The sequence below is a fragment of the Bos javanicus genome, chromosome 10, assembly GCF_032452875.1.
Source record: "Bos javanicus breed banteng chromosome 10, ARS-OSU_banteng_1.0, whole genome shotgun sequence".
NCBI classification, from domain to species: Eukaryota; Metazoa; Chordata; class Mammalia; order Artiodactyla; family Bovidae; genus Bos; species Bos javanicus.
This window is the reverse complement of record NC_083877.1, coordinates 27,863,642-27,884,053: the sequence shown is the minus strand read 5'-3', so window position 1 is coordinate 27,884,053 and position 20,412 is coordinate 27,863,642. Positions and strand designations below refer to the sequence as shown.

The 20,412-nt window shown below is 40.8% G+C and overlaps 1 protein-coding gene across 1 annotated transcript; it reads left to right on the top strand.

Annotated features, from left to right (window-relative positions):
- Nucleotides 1-16,945: 16,945 nt before the first annotated feature.
- LOC133255413 (olfactory receptor 4F3/4F16/4F29-like) lies at nt 16,946-18,577 on the top strand. Its single transcript, XM_061429867.1, has one exon. It carries the CDS (start codon nt 16,946-16,948, stop codon nt 17,882-17,884), a length of 939 nt encoding a protein of 312 aa, XP_061285851.1. The 3' UTR covers nt 17,885-18,577.
- Nucleotides 18,578-20,412: the final 1,835 nt, after the last annotated feature.

Sequence of the window (20,412 nt, the reverse complement as noted above, 5' to 3'; positions counted from 1 at the left end):
GCCTCAAGACCTCTCCATCCATATGGCACAGATGACAAAACATCTAGGTTAATGGTGAAAAGATTCTCACAGTGAGGGACACCCAGAGAGGTTCACAGAGTTACATGAAGAAGAGAAGAGGGAGGAGGGAGATAGAACTGACCAGGAGGAGAAGAGGGGGAATCAAAAGGGGCGAGAGCAATCTAGCCAGTAATCAACTCCCTATTTGTGTACACAGTCTGGAACACTCAGAGAGGTTCACAGAGTTCCATAGAGAAGATAAAAGGGAGGAAGGAGATAGAGGTGACCAGGAGAAGAGGAGGGGGAGTCAAAAGGAGAGAGACCAATCTAGCCTGTGATCAGGTCCCTAAGTTTTCTCCACAGCCTGGAACACCCAAAGACACAAAGACACAAAAACACAGAGTTAAGTAGAGAAGAGAAGGGGGAGGGAGGAGATAGAGGTGACCTGGGGGAGAAAAATGAGAATCAAAAGGGGAGAGAGCAATCAAGCCAGTAATCACACTCCTAAGTAAAAATGGGTACTGAAGATTGAATTCTTAAAGGTACAAAATTGATAACAAATACCAAAAAGCAAAGATTAAAAATCTAGAGTAGAGGTTAGACATTCAAAAATACAATATTAAAAAAAAACAAAATCGCAAAAGTTATATAAAAAATATGAAATTTCCTTTAAAAATATGGTCTTTTTTTTTCAAGGTAATAGGTTTTAAAAATGAAAATTAAAGGATTAATAAAGAACATAAAAATTAAAAAATGATAATTGTAAAATATATCTAGGAATTTCTCTGGAGCTGTTGAGGACAGTGTGTGGTTAGTTAAGTTTCAGATAGTTCCTTGTTCCACCTTTTACTTCTTCTCAAGGTCTATAGGTCCCTTCCAATGTAGTCAGTGTTAACTACAGGGTTTTAATCTGTTGCACCTGTCACTTCCAGAGCTGTTCCCTCTTCTTTGTTTATTTTGGCTTCCTCTGTTTGCAAGTCTCTTAAGTATCTAACTTCCACCCTGACACAAGGGGGCAAAGGTGGTCATTTATTTAGGCTCACTTGTTCAATTGTGCTGCGGGGAGGGAGGAACACTGCATACAATTATCACTTGCGTATGTAGGGAGTGCTCACAGTGTCTGGGTCACACTGGGTTTGCTCCCACTCACGGAGGTTGTGTTTCCTGGTCTACACTGCTTAGGCTTCAGGTTGCTCTGCTGAGGACTGTCTGAAGCGGCCCTGGGTTGTGTGCATTTCTCAGATCTATGCTGCTCAGGTTCAGGTTCTCGGGTACTCCACAAAGGCACAGACTCAGTTGGGCCTGCGTTTTGTGCTTCCCAGGCCCAAACAGCTCAGGGGACCAAGTGCTTGGCGAGCGCACATTCCACAGGTGAGGTGCATCTTATCAACTTCTCGGTCCCAGCCGCTTGGTCTCCTGGGTGCGCAGCTGCGTCTCAGGTGTGCCGTGTGTCTCTTCTGGGGAGCTGATCTCTGGCTGCGACCCTCCTAACGGATGTCAACCGTCCAGGATCCCCAGAAGACTTGGTTAGTGACTGAGAGCCTGCTTGCCGTTTGGTAGGGGATGCCGTCTCTGGGGCAGAGTTTGCCCCTTTCCTTCCAGCTCTGGCTGGCGCCCGCCTGCCTCTCCGCCTTCATTCGCTCAGTCTTTTGTTCTGTGGTCAGGTCAGGCAGTGCCTTAGGTTAGAGCCTTTCACGGGTAAATTCTCTCTCTTTCCTCTCTTTCCCCCCCCCCCCCTCTGGCTATCCCATGGTTCGTTAGCTCCCTCAGATTGCCTCAGGGCATTCAGAACCAGTCCGTACCCTAAAAGTGCAGCCCCCGCCTCCCTGTTCAGCCCCTGCTTGCTGGTGGAGGAGGCGAGCATCTGGGCTACTTCTCCTTTAGGAGTTGTAGTTGGACCTGTAATCTGTGGGTTTAATTTATTCATTTTTTCCTCCCAGTTATGTTGCCCTCTGAGATTCCAAAACTCCCCACAGACCCGCCGGTGAGAGGGTCTCCTGGTGTTTGGAAACTTCTCTTTTAAGACTCCTTCCCTGGGACAGTTCTCTGTCCCTAACTCTTTTGTCTCTCTTTTTGTTTTTTATATTTTGTCCTACCTCCTTTAGAAGATAATGGGCTGCCTTCCTGGGTGCCTGGTGTCCTCTGCCAGCATTCAGAAGTTGTTTTGTGGTATTTACTCAGCGTTCAAATGATCTTTTCGTGAATTTCTGGGGGGAAAAAGTGGTCTCCCTGTCCTCTTCCTCCACCATCTTAGGGCCGCCTCCAGCCATGAAATTAAAAGACGCTTACTCCTTGGAAGAAAAGTTATGACCAACCTAGACAGCATATTAAAAAGCAGAGACATTACTTTGTCAAAAAAGGTCTGCCTAGTCAAGGCTATGGTTTTTCCCATAGTCATGTATGGATGTGAATAAAGAAAGCTGAGTGCTGAAGAATTGATGCTTTTGAACTGTGGTGTTGGAGAAGACTATTGAGAGTCCCTTGGACTGCAAGGAGATCCAACCAGTTAATCCTAAAGGAAATCAGTCCTGAATGTTCATTGGAAGGACTGATGCTGAAGCTGAAACTCCAATACTTTGGCCACCTGAAGGCAGGAGGAGAAGGGGACGACAGAGGATGAGATGGTTGGATGGCATCACCGACTCAATGGACATGAATTTGAGTAAGCTCTGGGAGTTGGTGATGGACTGGGAGGCCTGGCATGCTGCAGTCCATGGGGTCGCAAAGATTTTGACACAAGTGAGCAGCTGAACTGAACTGATCCTTTTCTGTAAACTTTTTGGTGTTTCTACTTACTAGTTTCTAACTGATTATTGTTTTGTCTCAGTGTTAAACTTTCTGTCCATCAGTTACAGGAAAAAATATTCTTTTCAAAGTATGAAATTAGTGTTCAGTTCAGTTCAGTTGCTCAGTTGTGTCTGACTCTTCGCGACCCCATGGACTGCAGCACACCAGGCCTCCCTGTCCATCACCAACTCCCAGAGTTTATTCAAACTCATCTCTACTGAGTTGGTGATGCCATCCAACCATCTCATCCCTTGTCGTTCCCTTCTCCTCCAGCCTTCAGTCTTTCCCAGCATCAGGGTCTTTTCAAATGAGTCAGCTCTTTGCATCAGGTGGCCAAAGTATTGGAGTTTCAGCTTCAACATCAGTCCTTCCAACGAACACTCAGGACTGATCTCCTTTAGGATGGACTGGTTCCATCTCCTTGCAGTCCAAGGACTCTCAAGAGTCTTCCCCAACACCACAGTTTAAAAGCATCAATTCTTTGGTGCTCAGCCTTTTTTATAGTCCAACTCTCACATCCGTACATGACTATTGGAAAAACAATAGCCTTGACTAGACGGACCTTTGTTGGCAAAGTAATGTCTCTGCTTTTTAATATGCTGTCTAGGCTGGTCATAACTTTCCTTCCAAGGAGTAAGCATCTTTTAATTTCATGGCTACAGTCACCATCTGCAGTGATTTTGGAGCCCCCCAAAAAACTAAGTCTGCCACTGTTTCCACTCTTTCCCCATCTATTTGCCATGATGTGATGGGACCAGATGCCATAATCTTTGTTTTCTGAATGTTGAGCTTTAAGCCAACTTTTTTACTCTCCTCTTTCACTTTCATCAAGAGGCTCTTTAGTTCTTCTTTGCTTTCTGCCATAAGGGTGGTGTCATCTGCATATCTGAGGTTACTGATATTTCTCCCGGCAATATCAATTCCAGCTGTGTTTCATCCAGGCCAGCGTTTCTCTTTATATACTTTGCATATAAGTTAAATAAGCACGGTAATAATATACAGCCTTGACGTATTCCTTTCCTGATTTGGAACCAGTCTGTTGTTCCATGTCCAGTTCTAACTGTTGCTTCCTGACCTGCATACAGATTTCTCAAGAGGCAGGTCAGGTGGTCTGGTATTCCCATCTCTTGAAGAATTTCCCATAGTTTATTGTGATCCACAGAGTCAAAGGCTTTGGCAAAGTCAATAAAGCAAAAACAGATTTTTTCTGGAACTCTCTTGCTTTTTCGATGATCCAGAGGATGTTGGCAATTTGAACTCTGGTTCCTCTATCTTTTCTAAAACCAGCTTGAATATCTGAAAGTTCATGGTTCACATATTACTGAAGCCTGGCTTGGAGAATTTTGAGCATTACTTTACTAGCATGTGAGATGAGTGCAATTGTGTGGTAGTTTGAGCATTCCTTGGCATTGTCTTGAAATTAGTGAAGCAGTTTAATAAGCAAAACAAACAAAACCTCTGTGTGTGTTTGTGTGTGCATGTGCAAGTGTATAACAAGAGACACAAACAAAACAACCCTTAAAAAATGCCTAGTGTCAGATGAAGCTAAGTGCTAAAGAGAAAATTGAAGTAAGTGTGAGGCTAGAGGGCTGACGGTGACTGGGCTGTAACCACCAAGACTCACTGAGGTGGTGATGTTTGAGGACATGGAGTGAAAGATGAAACTGTCTGGGAGAATGGCATTCCAAAGAGAGAAAGGGCTCTGAGGAGGGGCCTGACTGGTATGCTGGAGGATGGGCAAGGAGTGGAGTGATGGGAGATATTGTGGGGGCATCCTGAGAGGCCAGACCACACAGTGCCTTGTAGGTCTTCTTATAGTCTTAGGTTTTACTCTGAGCAGAATCGGAGACTAATGGAGGGAAAGAAACATGGCTTATTTTACTCTTTAAAAGATGCATTCCCCAGGACTTCCCTGGTGGTCCAGTGGTTATGACTTCACCTTCCAATGCAGGAGGTACAGATTTGATCTCTGGTCAGGGAGCTAAGATCTCATGTGCCTTGTGGCCCAGATGCCAAAACATAAAACAGATACACAGTTGTAACACATTCAATAAAGACTTTAAAAATGATCCACACACACACACACACACACATACACAAATCTTAAAAAAATTTTTCTCTCCTCAAGGATGGAAATAGGCATCTGCTAAGTGCTTTTTATGAATAAGGTAATTTAATTATCACAACAACAAGCTTGAGCATTCTATTATCACTAGTTTTCTGTGTTGGTAAACAAAAAAAAAATCCATTTTATTTGGTTCTCTGTCTTTCCTGCTTTCCCTGTTTATGTAGCTTACTCATTCTTAACAATTTACAATTTCCTGACTATTTTTTTTTTTTTTTTTTGGGCAGGGGTGTGGTAGAATAGGAGGGAGGAAGGCCAGTCCTTCTTGCTTCCTGACATTTCCTTCCTCATGGATGGATATATGTTTACCCAGCACTGTGGCGGTGGGGATGTTGTATCATATTGGATTTGTAGACAGAAAAGCTGGACATTCCCTCAGTCAGTATTCATTCCTCTCAGTTCCTATAGGCACTAAGATTTTAAGGAACAGGCTACCACTTGGGAAGGTCTGCGGTGGTTTAGCACTGTTTGAACTCTTAGCAGTGGATCTAATTTGGGGTTCAGTATTCAGAACATGTAGCTCTCATACTTCTGTACCTGGGCTGACACCAGCTTATCAATAACAAAAGTGAAGCCTGGCCTTCAACCACTTTATTTCTTATCTCAATCTTTATTGATCACAAGGTAGAAAAGAGCCCTAATTCTTGGGTCATCTCAAGCCCTAGCAGTACTCTTTTGAGCTCTTCTCTTAGTTCTTAGAACAGTTTTAATGAGGTCTTATTTCAAGATAAAAAACTTTGCTGGCTGGTCATTCACAAAAATTACAGTAGGTGGCAGACACACTCTATCAAAATCAATATCTGCAGCAGTTCTACTAAGGAACTAGTCAATTTTTGCAATGTCTCATTGCAAAAGGCTGTATATTGTCACACTGCTTATTTAACTTATATGCAGAGCACATCATGAGAAATGCTGGGCTGGATGAAGCACAAGCTGCAATCAAGATTGCCAGGAGAAATATCAATAACCTCACATATGCAGATGACACCACCCTTATGGCAGAAAGTGAAGAACTAAAGAGCCTCTTGATGAAAGTGAAAGAAGAGAGTAAAAAAGTTGGCTTAAAGCTCAACATTCAGAAAACTAAGATCGTGGCATCTGATCTGGTCCCGTCACTTCATGGCAAATAGATGGGGAAACAATGGAAACAGTGACAGATTTTATTTTTTTTGGGCTCCAAAATCACTGCAGATGGTGATTGCAGCCATGAAATTAAAAGATGCTTGCTCCTTAGAAGAAAAGTTATGACCAACCTAGACAGCATATTCAAAAGCAGAGACATTACTTTGCCAACAGAGGTCCGTCTAGTCAAAGCTATGGTTTTTCCGGTAGTCATGTCTGATTTGAGAGCTGGACTGTAAACAAAGCTGAGCACCAAAGAATTGATGCTTCTGAACTGTGGTGTTGGAGAAGACTCTTAAGAGTCCCTTGGACTGCAAGGAGATCCAACCAGTCCATCCTAAAAGAAATCAGTCCTGAATATTCATTGGAAGGACTGATGTTGAAGCTGATCCAATATTTTGGCCACCTGATGTGAAGAGCTGACTCATTTGAAAAGACCCTGATGCTGGGAAAGATTGAATGTAGAAGGAGAAGGGGACAACAAAGGATGGCATGGTTGGATGGCATCACTGACTCAATGGACATGAGTTTGAGTAAACTCTGGGAGTTGGTGATGGACAGGGAGGCCTGGTGTGCTGCAGTCCATGGGGTTGCAAAGCGGTAGACACTACTGAGCAACTAAACTGAACTCTTTGTTCAGGCTGTTAGAACAAAACCATAGACTGGGTGGCTTCTGAACAATAGAAATTCACTTCTTGCAGTTCTGGGGGCTGGAAGTCAAGTCCACGGTGCCAGCACTGCTGAGTTCAGGTGAGGACCCTCTTCTGGGTTGCAGATACCTGGGTTCTCCGTGTATCCTTCTATGGTGGAAAGGCAACAAGAGAGTTCTCTGGTCTCTTCTTATAAGGGCACTAGACTCATTTATTAGAGATCCACCATCATGACCTGATCAACGCCAAAGGCTTCATATCCAAATAACATCACATAGGGACTTCAACATATGAAATCTGCATATAAGGATTTAAGGGTATGTCTTAAGAGTAAACTTACCCTGTGCAGCTTTGGAGAGCAGATCCGATGCCAGGGGGCAGGTACTTATATCTCTTCACAGGAAGAGTTTTCTAACATTAGAGCAAACACAGAATGGAGCAGTTGGTGAAATAGTGAGCACCCGTGCCTGAAGAAAGGGTCTATCTCTTTTGATTGCTTTGTTAAATAACATAATTATCATCATCAACTACCTCCTGCTGTTTGCCTAGCACTGATGTTCACTCTAGGTTTACATCTGGGCGCTGCTATTTGGAGCAGCACCACTAGGTGGGGCTGGTGGACAGACTTGGCACCTAGGCGTCACCAGATAATGTAACATAGGGCAAACTGCTCAACTTCTCTGTGACTTAGTTCCTCATAGATAAAGGAAGATAGTTATGGAATTTATCTCATGAAGTTATTGTGAGGATTTCATAAGCTGATCTTCAGTTCAGTTCAGTTCAGTCCAGTCGCTCAGTCGTGTCCGACTCCTTGCGACCCCGTGAATCACAGCACGCCAGGCCTCCTTGTCCGTTACCAACTCCTGGAGTTCACCCAAACTCATGTGCATCCAGTCGGTGATGCCATCCAGCCATCTCATCCTTTGTCGTCCCCTTCTCCTCCTGCCCCCAATCCCTCCCAGGATCAGAGTCTTTTCCAGTGAGTCAACTCTTCACATCAGGTGGCCAAAGTATTGGAGTTTCAGCCTCAGTCAGCATCAGTCCTTCCAATGAACATCCAGGACTGCTCTACTTTAGGATGGACTGGTTGGATCTCCTTGCAGTCCAAGGGACTCTCAAGAGTCTTCTCCAACACCACAGTTCAAAAGCATCAATTCTTCGGCGCTCAGCTTTCTTCACTGTCCAACTCACATCCATACATGACCACTGGAAAAACCATAGCCTTGACTAGACGGACCTTTGTTGGCAAAGTAATATCTCTGCTTTTTAATATGCTATCTGGGTTGGTCATAACTTTCCTTCCAAGGAGTAAGCGTCTTTTAATTTAATGGCTGCAATCACCATCTGCAGTGATTTTGGAGCCCCCCAAAATAAAGTGTGTCACTGTTTCCACTGTTTCCCCATCTATTTCCCATGAAGTGGTGGGACCAGATGCCATGATCTTAGTTTTCTGAATGTTGAGCTTTAAGCCAACTTTTTCAGTCTCCTCTTTCACTTTCATCAAGAGGCTTTTTAGTTCCTCTTCACTTTCTGCCATAAGGGTAGTGTCATCTGCATATCTGAGGTTATTGATATTTCTCCCAGCAATTTTGATTCCAGCTTGTGCTTCTTCTAGCCCAGCGTTTCTCATGATGTACACTGCATATAAGTTAAATAGGCAGGGTGACAATATACAGCCTTGACATACTCCTTTTCCTATTTGGAACCAGTCTGTTGTTCCATGTCCAGTTCTAACTGTTGCTTCCTGACCTGCATACAGGTTTCTCAAGAGTCAGGTCAGGTGGTCTGGTATTCCCATCTCTTGAAGAATTTTCCACAGTTTATTGTGATCCACACAGTAAAAGGCTTTGGCATAGTCAATAAAGCTGATCTCAGTGGACTCTAAAAGTATTTGGAAAATGAGCTATTATTTTTCAATGTGTAATTGTCACTGTTATGGACTGCAGGTTTCTATCCCCCCTTCCAGATTTATCTGGTGGCTCAGAGGGTAAAAGCGTCTGCTTACAATGTGGGAGACCAGGGTTCGATCCCTGGGTCAGGAAGATCCCCCTGGAGAAGAAAATGGCAAGCCACTCCAGTATTCTTGCCTGGAAAATCCCATGGATGGATGGAGAAGCCTGGCAGGCTACAGTCCATGGGGTTGCAAAGAGTCAGACAGGACTGAGTGACTTCACTTTCACTTTCCCTGATTCATCTGTTGAATCCCTCCCCCTCCATGTGATCACCAATGTGATGTTATTAGGAGGTGGGACCTTCTGGAAGGTGGTTAAGTCCTGAAGGTGAAACCTTCATGAATGGGAGTGGCAACCTTATTAAAGAGACTCTAGAGAGCACTCCTGCTCTTTCCCCACATGAGGACACAGAAAGAAGAAGGACATCTGTCAACCAGAAAGTAGGTTCTCACCAGACACTGAATCTGCTGGTGTACTGATGCTGGAATTCTAGACTCCAGATCTGTGAGAAATGTTTGTTGCTTAAGTCACCTAATCTATGATAATAAAAGTGCTAACTGCTAAGTCACTTCAGTCGTGTCCGATTATGTGCAACCCCATAGACAGCAGCCCACCAGGCTTCCCCGTCCCTGGGATTCTCCAGGCAAGAACACTGGAGTGGGTTGCCATTTCCTTCTCCAGTGCATGAAAGTGAAAAGTGAAAGCGAAGTCGCTTAGTCGTGTCCTACTCTGGTGACCCCATGGACTGCAGCCTACCAGGCTCCTCTGTCCATGGGATTTTCCAGGCAAGAATACTGGAGTGGGGTGCCATTGCCTTCTCTGTAATAAAAGTAAAATAAAAATAAATAAAATAAAAAATAGATTTTTTTCATGTTCCAATAAACTTTTATTTATGGAAAATGACACTTGAATTACATATCATAATAGATTTTTTTCATGTTCCAATAAAGTTTTTCTTATGGACAATGATACTTGAATTTCATATCATTTCACATGACATGCAATATTGGTCTTTGATTTTTTTTTCCCTTCAAACTTAAAAATGCAGAAAGGGTTATATATATATATCAGGTAGCAGGTTGGCTTTGGCCCATGTGCCATAGTTTGCCAACCTCTGCTCCAAAATAATACTTTAAAAATCCAGTCACTTCAAAATTTCAAGTCATTACTTCCCAGAGATTTGAAGTGATTATTCATATATTCATCAGTAACTTCTTTTATATCAGCTGATTTCCACTTTGTCTGAACTAAGACAGTCACTATAGCACTTGTAAAATAAAAAGTGTGTTTTCATATTTCCAAGACAACATTACTTTTTTTTTGTAATTTAAGGATGAATCTTGCTAGTTTTATCCCAGGGTCATAGCGTTTTCTGAATGTCCATAAAAGATGGAGTTGATTCAAAGTATCGCTTATTTTTTGAAATAGTCAAAAGCTATTCAGAGCCAAGTCTTTTAAATAAGAAAAGCTATTCCATTGGGTTTTTAATGTGTGGTAGGATAATTTTTGGAAGTATTCACTTGCATTGTGCCATGTATTTATTTCTGATCTTCCAATCCAGGGCCTTATAGAAATTCCTTGCTTCAGATATTTATTGTAGGCTATAAATACAAATTTTGATAACCTCCATTGAGTTTAAGTCCTGAAGGGGTAAGAAAGAGAAGAATAAATGAACAGAGAGAGAAAAGGAAAAGATACCAGGAAACTTGGAAAAGGATAAGAGTCACTGGGATTTGTGCTTATTAGAGTCCCAGGCATTGGGACTCATAGCTTTGCTTCTGACTCCACTGCTTAAAGTGTGCACAGTAGAGGTGAGATTCTGAGCCACAAGGGACCACAATCTGTTGGAATAAGGGCTTCTAAAGCAATCTAAGTAGATGACCGAGAAACTCTCTCATGCTTCAGCACTGAAGGAATACCAGATCTTGGCACAGCTTGGGAACTGGGAATCCAAATAGTGGATGGAATGGCATTTCTCTAGCAGCCTGGCAGAATGGGGCTCAAAGTCAGATTTCAGATGATTGAAAGAAAATAAGGCAACACGGTATTTCTTGTATCCCTGAATTTGTGGACCAAGAGTCATACCTGCTACAAATATTTTTTTGCTAAATATAAATGTATGTCTCTAAAATAACCATATTTACTTTTCCAGCTCTGATGTTTTAATTAAAAAAAATTTTTTTTGGCTGTGCAATGTGGCATGTGGGATCTTAGTTTTCTGACCAGGGACTCAACTCACGCTCCCTGCATTAGAAGTGCAGAGTCTTAACTACTGGACTGCCCTGGAAGTCCCTATTTACCCTAGGGACTTCCTAGAGTAGATTACTTTCCCATTTAGGTCACCATAGAGCATTGAATAGAGTTCCCTGGGCTATACAAAAGGTTCTACTCAGTGACCTATTCCATACATAGTATCAATAGTGTATATATGTCAATTCCAATCTCCCAATTCATTGCACCCCCTCCTTGGTATCCATACATTTGTTCTCTGTCTGTGTCACTATTTCTGCTGTCTAATTCTATAAATAAGATCATCTATACTAATTTTTCAGATTCCACATATATGCATTAATATACGATATTTGTTTTCTCTTCCAGGCTTCAGTCTGTATGACACTCTCTAGGTCCATCCACGTCTTTACAAATGACCCAATTTCGTTCCTTTTTTTTTTTTTTTAATTGGTGGCTCATGTTATTGACATTTTTATATTTACATAGCATAAACCTTAATATGCTAATACATTCTATTTTGAAATATTGATATTATGCACTTTACTGTTTTTTAAAATGAATGTTTATTAAATGTTCAGTTTAAGAAAATTTCCTTTGATTTGAAATGCAGAAGTTAGCCAAAATAACATCTCTTCCCACCCCAAAATAGATATACATATTTTAAATTGTAGTATAATTGCTTTACAATGTGTTAGTTCTGCTGTACAACAGCATGAATCAGGTATAAGTATACATATTTCCCCTCCCTCTTGAGCCTCTCTCCCACCACACCCCAATCTCACCCTTATAGTCATCACAGAGCACTGAACTGAGCTCCCTGTGCAACACCACAGCTTCCCGCCACCTATCGATTTTGCACATGGCAGTGTACACATGTCAGTGATACCTGACTCTCAGTTTGTTGCACCCTCTCCTTCCCCTCATCGTGTCCGCAAGTTTGTTCTCTACGTCTGTGTCTCTATTCCTGCTCTGCAAATAGGATCATCAGTACCATAGATTTTTCTAGATTCCACATATATGTGTTGACATATAATACCTGTTTTTTTCTTCCTGACTTACTTCACTCTGTATGACAGACTTTAGGTTCACCCACATCACTACAAATGACCCAGTTTCACCCCTTTTTGTGGCTGATTAATATCCGTTGTATATATGTACCACATCTTTTTTATCCATACCTCTGTTGATGGACATTCATAAATATTTGCATTTCTCTAATAATAAGTGATATTGAGCATCTTTTCATTTTTTTTGTTGGCCATCTGTATAGTTTCTTTGTAGAAATGTCTATTTAAGTCTTCCACCCATTTATTGACTGGGTTTTTTTTTTTGGCTATTGAGTTGCATGAGGTGTTTGTATATTTTCAAAAATAGTATCTTGTTTTTCTTCATTTGCAAATATTTTCTTCAATTCTGAGGGTTATCTTTTTGTTTTGTTTATGGTTTCCTTTGCTGTGCAAAAGATTTTATGCTTAATTAGGTCCCATTTATTTATTTTTGTTTTTATTTTCATTACTCTAGGAAGTGGATTGAAAAAGATCTTGCTCTGATCTATGTCAAAGAGTGTTCTTCTGTCTACATTTTCCTTTAAGAGTTTTATATTATCTGGCATTTAGATCTTTAATCTACTTTGCGTTTATTTTTTAAATTTTATTATTTAAAAAAATTAAAAAAATTTTTAATTTATTTGTCTCAGGTCCTAGTTGTGATGTGCAAACTCTCTAGTTGAGTCTCATGGGCTTAGTTGCCCAAAGCATTTGGGATCTTAGTTCCCTGATCAGACACCAAACCCTTGTCCCTTGTACTACAAGGCAGATTCTCATCCACTGGACAACCAGGGAAGTCTCCATGAGTTGATTTTTGTGTAGGGTGTTAGGGAGTGTTCTAATATCATTCTTTTACATGTAATTGTCCAGTTTTCTGAGCACCACTTATTATAGAAATTGTCTTTTCTCTTGCCTCCTTTGTCATAGATTAGGTGGCAATAGATGCATGGGTTAATCTCTGGGCTTTTTATCCTGTTCCACTGGTTTATATTTCTGCTTTTGTACCAGTATCATACTGCTTGGATTACTGTAGCTTTGTCTGAGAGAAGCTTTGTCCCAGAGAAGGCAATGGCACCCCACTCCAGTACTCTTGCCTGGAAAATCCCATGGACAGAGGAGCCTGGTAGGCTGCAGTCCACGGGGTCACTGAGGGTCGGACACGACTGAGCGACTTCACTTTCACTTTTCACTTTCACGCATTGGAGAAGGAAATGGCAACCCACTCCAGTGTTCTTGCCTGGAGAATCCCAGGGACGGGGGAGCCTGGTGGGCTGCTGTCTATGGGATCACACAGAGTCTGACACGACTGATGCGACTTAGCAGCAGCTTTGTCTGAAGTCAGGGAGCCAGATTTCTCTAGTTCCATTCTTATTTCTCAAGATTTCTTTCACTATTTGGGTCTTTTGTGTTTCCATAAAAAATGTAGTTTTTTGTTCTAATTCTGTGAAATATACCCTTGATAATTTGATAGGGATGGTGCTGATCTAGAGATTGTTTTGGGTACTGCAATTATTTTTTCACAATGTTGATTTTTCCAATCCAAGAACATGGTATATTTCTACATCTGCTTGGGTCATCTTTGATTTCTTTTAACGTCTTATAGTTTTCTGAGTACAAGTCTTTTGCTTCCTTGGAAGTGTGAAAGTGTTAGTCACTCAGTCGTGTCTGACCCTTTGCGACCCCATCAGGCTCCTCTGCCCATGGAATTCTCCAGGCAAGAATACTGGAGTGGGTTGCCATCTCCTTCTCCAGGGGATGTTCCCTACCCAGGGATCAAACCTTGGTCTCTTGCAATTCAGGTGGATTCTTTACCATCTGAGACACCAGAGAAGCCTTCAGCTAGATTTATTACTAGGTATTTTATTCTTTTAGATGCAGTGATAAATGGGATTGTTTCCTTAATCTCTCTTCCTAATTTTTCATTATTTGTGTATAGAAATGTAAGAGATTTCTGTGTTCTAGTTTTGTATCTTGTAACTTTACCAAATTCATTGATGAGCTCCAGTAGTTTTCTGTGTTTTTCTTTTTTCAACTTCCCCAAATGCATGTATCTAGGAAATAAATTGTGTATGTTTGTGACTGTCGTATAATAATATATGCATATGTGAGAATAATAAAAATGATTTTCACTAAAAACTACTTAAAAGAGATTTTCATAATTTTTGGTGGGGTGTAGGGCGGAAGCTGCATGCAGCATGTGGGATGGGATCTTAGTTCCCTGACCAGGGATTGAACCCATGCCCTCTCCAGTGAAAGCGGGAATTCTTAACCACTAGAATCTGCCAGCGATGGCCCAATATTTTCATATTTTAGGACTTTACCTTCACCTCAAGTCCTGGGTTAGGAAAATAATCTGATAAAACCTGTATATTCATGAGGGATCTCTTCCCCTAGGTGATTCATTAACTGCCTCCTCCTATGTTGCTCTGGGAAAATCAATCTTATTCTCTGAGACCATTCTCCACACAGATTAAAGTCATATTGGCCTTCCGTGTTCTATTTGGTACCACTTTTTACTAACCTCTGTGTTATTAATTAGCTACCTCTTTTCTACTTTGGGGAAATTTCAATAGCTCCATATGCCAGATGTGATTTTTCTGAAGATGCAGCTATTTTAGGTCTGCTAGAGATCAGGCGGGTGAGAAGAATCGGCAGAACAAATTCATTCAGATTGCTATGCTCTGTCAACTAAGATATCTCCTGATAACTAAATCATCACTAGAGATTTCAAACTGTGATTTAGTTGTGGTGTGGAAGAAAACATCCAGAAGAGAAAGAGTTGGGAACAGTAGTTGAGTCAGTGGTGCCAAGCTTGAAAAAATACTTGGCAAGAAAACTACCTTGGTCTTTAAATGGGGACAAAGAAGGTGCCTGGACAAAAATGATATATTTTTTCTTAAACTTGAAATGAGAAGAAAAATTCATTGTTCTTAGGTTGGTTAATCCTTCAGCTCTTTATCAGTGTCTAATGTAACATCAGATAGCGTTGATTCATTGAGTTCCTCCACTCTACTCAAGTTCAAGGATAAGAACCATGATGTGAGAGAGTCAGGCATGATTTGATGGCACATAGGATACATACGGGATGCTTATGTTTAGCTCTTGATTCTGATTAGTTTGGTGATAAACATACATTCCAGAGTTGGTAGCAGCATTGGCCCTGGTTTCCCAAGATGTCTTCTACATAGACCAAGCAAATAAAAATATGCAACTAGGCTGTATTTGCCAAAGAAGCAGGGATTGTATGCTTTTTCCTTCTACAGTGACCATTTAATCAGTTATTATACTAAATGACTGATGAGAAAAATTTTAAAGTGACTGCTGAGATTGAATACTCCAATTTTTTGAATTGAACCCCAGTCTTCCTGAAATATTAGAGAAACTTGATATCTGGGTTATCTGTACATCCATTTCTTCATTCAACAAAAACCACTTCTTAAGCTTCTGTTATGTTTCCAGCATTGTCTGGGGAGCTGGGAGTACAGAGAAAAAGATACCATTTCTCTCTCCCATGAGCTCACAGCCTGGCACTGGGAGGAAAACTCAGAAATAGTGAGTTATATTGCATCACTGTGCACTTGGAGCAGGAATAGGTGAGTAGTGGAAGGTGAGGAAGCGTGGAATATTTTTTAGGAAAATATTGCTTTAGGAAAGAAGTAGAAGAATGAGGAAAACTTTAGTTTCCAATAGAGGATCTGCTATATCCACCCATGAGGCTTTCTGTCAAATATTTTCTGAGGAGGAAAATTCAGACCCAGTCTTAGTGATATTAGTTTTTCCATCTAAAATCTTTCACTGGGCGTGTGGCTAGGGCTCTTTGGAACATTCAAGATGTAAGCTAATTTTAAATTCCTTTTCTGTGTTTTTCCATTTAGGCCTGTGAGTCTCTAGTCAGAATTTGACAGAAATTTCTATAGCATTCTTTTTTCTTTCCTCTTTCTATTCTACATGATTCTTTCATCATTCTGTTTTTCTCTATTTCTTACTCCTTTGCTTAATTTTTTGTTTCCTTTATTTATCATTAAAGCTTTTTTCTTCCTATCCTTCACCATTTTTCAATTTCTTCTCCTTGTATGTTTCCTTCATTTTCATCTTCTAAATGATCTTACATTAAACAATTAAATTGAAATTACAAAGGAATTAATTAAAATTAATTCAACAAACACATACTGATTTTCTAGAACCGACTGTTCTGCCCTCTGAAACTGTTCAAGGAACTATTCACGACGGAGATGAAAATACAGAAAGCTCCACCTTTTAGTGCTTGAAAACAAAGGAAATAGGTCATGCACATGTAACTGCACCACAGGGCTAAAGGTGCTGTGATAAATACAAAGTGCTATGGGAAATGAGGGGAAGAAGATTTATTTTCTAGCTAGGAGAATTGGGGAGGTTTTATGAGCGGCATTTAAACTGGGCTGTGATAAATGAACGTTTCAAGACACATGAAGCAGGTTTTCATTTGAGTAGTATTCCATTGTGTGTATGTGTATACACAACATTTTGGCCATCATAAACAACACTTCTATGAGCATTGTGGTGCATGTATCTTTTTGAATTAGTTTTCTATGGATATACACCCAGGAGTGAGGTTGCTGGATCATATGACAACTCTATGTTTAGTTTTCTAAGGAACCTCCACAAAGCTTGCCATAGTGGCTGCACAGTGTAGGAGTTCCCTTTTCTCCACACTCCCTCCAGCATTTGTTATTTGTGCAGTCTTTAGTTCTTGACTGTGGGTTCCGGTTCATTTTTGCTCTTCCCCATTTTATATCCATCTTCCTTTCCTCACTGCCTGTCCTGTGGACTTCAAACTACAGCATTAGATGCAAGGACGATAGACTGGTAGAGACTGCTGAATCCGCTTCTGCAGGATCAGTAAGATCAAGTCACTGTCACAGATCTCTTGGTATATTATCTCCTGGTGGTTCTGCTTCTCCATTGGAACCCTGAGTAATATGGCCAGTAATCCAAATTTCTTATTTTTCCTATTTTTTTCAGGGAAATTTGGAGCCCAAAGTGACTGAGACCATGGGGGGAGGAAATCGTTCGGTGGTGTCTGAGATTGTGTTGGTGGGAATCACCAGTTCTTTGGAGATGCAACTTGTCCTCTTTCTAATTTTCTTTGTGTTCTATGTAACAAGCATTTTAGGAAACCTCCTCATTGTTCTCACAGTGACCTCTGACTCCCATTTACACTCCCCTATGTACTTCCTGCTAGCCAACCTCTCCTTTATTGACATGTGGGTTTCCTCCATTACAGCTCCCAAGATGATATCTGATCTTTTCAAAGAGAGAAAAGTAATCTCTTTCCAAGGATGCATTGCTCAGATGTTCTTCGTTCATGTTATTGGAGGAACTGAGATGGTTCTGCTCATTGCCATGGCCTTTGACCGTTATGTCGCTATATGTAGGCCTCTCCATTACCTGATCATCATGAACTTCAGAACTTGTATTTCACTCTTGGTTGCTGCCTGGACCATTGGGATCATCCACTCATTCATCCAGATTCTATTTGTTGTAAACCTACCATTCTGTGGCTCCAATAAAGTGGACAGCTTTTACTGTGATCTTCCTCGATTTATTAGGCTTGCCTGCACAGACACTTACAGACTGGAGCTTGTGGTTACTGCCAATAGTGGTTTCATCTCCCTGGGAACATTTTTCATTCTGATTACCTCCTATATGTTCATCTTGGCCACTGTTTGGCAACGTTCCTCAGGTGACTTGTCCAAGGCCCTCTCTACACTATCAGCTCACATTGTGGTGGTGGTCTTATTTTTTGGCCCATGTATTTTTGTATATTCATGGCCATTTCCCACAGTACCAGTGGATAAATTCCTTGCTATTTTTGATGTAGTTATTACTCCATTTCTGAATCCTGCCATCTACAGTTTGAGGAACAAAGAGATGAAGGTGGCAATGAGGAGGATATTCAGTCAGATGTTGAGTTTCAGGAAGCTGTTTTAAGTGATTTTGATATCAAAAAAGATGAACAACCCTACTATTCCCCACCCATGCCACAGATGTGAATCAGTGAAACATAGTAACATGGATGCTTTACTTACTAGTTTAATTACCAATGTCCAGAATTAGGTCCGTCTAGTCAAGGCTATGGTTTTTCCTGTGGTCATGTATGGATGTGAGAGTTGGACTGTGAAGAAGGCTGAGCACCGAAGAATTGATGCTTTTGAACTGTGGTGTTGGAGAAGACTGTTGAGAGTCCCTTGGACTGCAAGGAGATCCAACCAGTCCATTCTGAAGGAGATCAGCCCTGGGATTTCTTTGGAAGGAATGATGCTAAAGCTGAAACTCCAGTACTTTGGCCACCTCATGCGAAGAGTTGACTCATTGGAAAAGACTCTGATGCTGGGAGGGGTTGGGGGCGGGAGGAGAAGGAGACGACAGAGGATGAGATGGCTGGATGGCATCACTGACTCGATGGACATGAGTCTGAGTGAACTCCGGGAGTTGGTGATGGACAGAGAGGCCTGGTGTGCTGCGATTCATGGGGTCGCAAAGAGTCGGACACGACTGAGCGACTGAACTGAACTGAACTGAGAATGTTCTTAATGTGATTTCTGCCCATAACCAAGAAAAATATGGTATTCTTTCTTGTGCAATGTGACAGAATAAAATATATTAATGCAAGACTATTTCCACATTTTCTTGTGTCTCCTTCATAAAAATGAATTTGGACTGGTCTCTTTTATTTCTTTCCCCCCTCTGGATTCTGAGGAGGATCCTCACTTGTCAGATTGAGTTTTGGGGTTTGTGATACAGAATCTGAAGAGCAGTGCTTTGGAAATATGACAAAATTTGAAATTATTCAGGATAGTTTTTTTTTTTTTTTTGAAGTTCAGTAGTGAGATGTGTGTGTAGTAATTAAACTAGTAAGTAGAGCATCCATGGTGTTGTGTTTCAGCTGTAACGTGTGAAAAAACAGATGAAAGGTAAAAAGGGGATTTTAAAGAGCTATTTTTGGCTATCTCTTCCCTTCGATATAATATTGCCCTTCAATAAAATAAAAGAGTTAAAGTTATTTTGAATTATTTTTGAGTTTAAAAAAAAATCACAATATCAGCCTAAAATTGGATCACTGGGGTATAAGCATTTCAGCTAATGCACACAGTAAGTATGAATTAAGGCTTGTAACTACTACAATTTTCCCAAAATCTTTGTTCCTGTATCGTCTGGAGATTTGAACAATGGAAACCAGGTAATGGGCAAAGACAATGACCCAGTTAGTGCTAATCTTCGCTTTAATTATATTGAAGTCACCTATAATTCCTCAGAGTTGTTGTGCTCAGTTGTATAAGTCATGTTCAACTCTTTGCAACCCCATGGACTGTAGCTTTCCAGGCACCTCTCTCCATGGGATTTTCTAGGCAAGAATATTGAAGTGAGTTGCCACTTCTTTCTCCAGGGGATCTTCCCGACCCAGGGATCAAACCCAATTGGCAGGCAGATTCTTTATCACTGAGCCACCAGAGTTGGCCTCCTCAGAATTGGGTAACTCTTTTCTCTTCAGTGACATGGTTACAAGTGCAGACTCCTGAGCCAGACTGTATGAATTCAAAACTTAGCTTTGCTTTTTCAATAATGCATGAATTGTTTAACCTCTTTATCCCTAAATTCTGCTATCTGTAAAATGAATCATCTGGAATTTCTATTTGACTGTTATTGACATACAAAAATAGCAGTTCCTTATGGCTAAAGGTACTTTCATACCTTTCATACTTATCATAAGGTGGTAAGGATTAACTGAATTAATACTTGCAAAGTGCTTAAAGCAATTCTTGGTCTATAGTGTTATATACGTACCTGTTCAATAAAATAAAATAAAACATTAAAACCACTTCTCAGTTTTGACAAACTTCTTCCATGTTACTGCAGATTATTTCTTTCCTAACTCTGTTTTCATCAGTCATTGATCAAGAAATTGTTCTTTTTCCAAAAAGAGTATTTTAAATTATTGAATTCCTTGGATAAAGAGACCTCAAAATGCCACAATTCAATTTTCATTCTATACTTTTTCTCTTGTATTCAAATTGCATTCTTTTTTAAATTTATTTTTTAAAAAACTGAAGTATAGTGGCGCTAGTGGTAAAGAATCTGCCTGCTAATGCAGGAGACGTGAGAGACACAGGTTTGACCCCTGGGTCATGAAAATCCCCTGGAGTAGGAAACGGCACTCCAGTACTGTTGCCTGGAAAATTGCATGGGCAGAGGAGCCTGGTGAGCTAGAAGTACATGGGGCCACAAAGAGTCGTCCACGACAGAGCACAGTGTGCCTATAGTGTAATTATAGTGTGTTAATTACTGCTGTACAGCAAAGTGATTCAGTTATACATGCATATACATTCTTTTTCACATTCTTTTCCATTATAGTTTTCACAGGTATTGAATATAGTTCCCTGTGCTATACAGTAAGACCTTGTTTATCCATTCTATGCATACCAGTTTACATCTACTAACCCCAAACTCCCATTCTTGCC

What these genes read in the sequence shown, in the direction of transcription:
- LOC133255413 (XM_061429867.1), top strand. Translation starts at nt 16,946, where the DNA reads ATGGGGGGAGGAAATCGTTCGGTGGTGTCTGAGATTGTGTTGGTGGGA.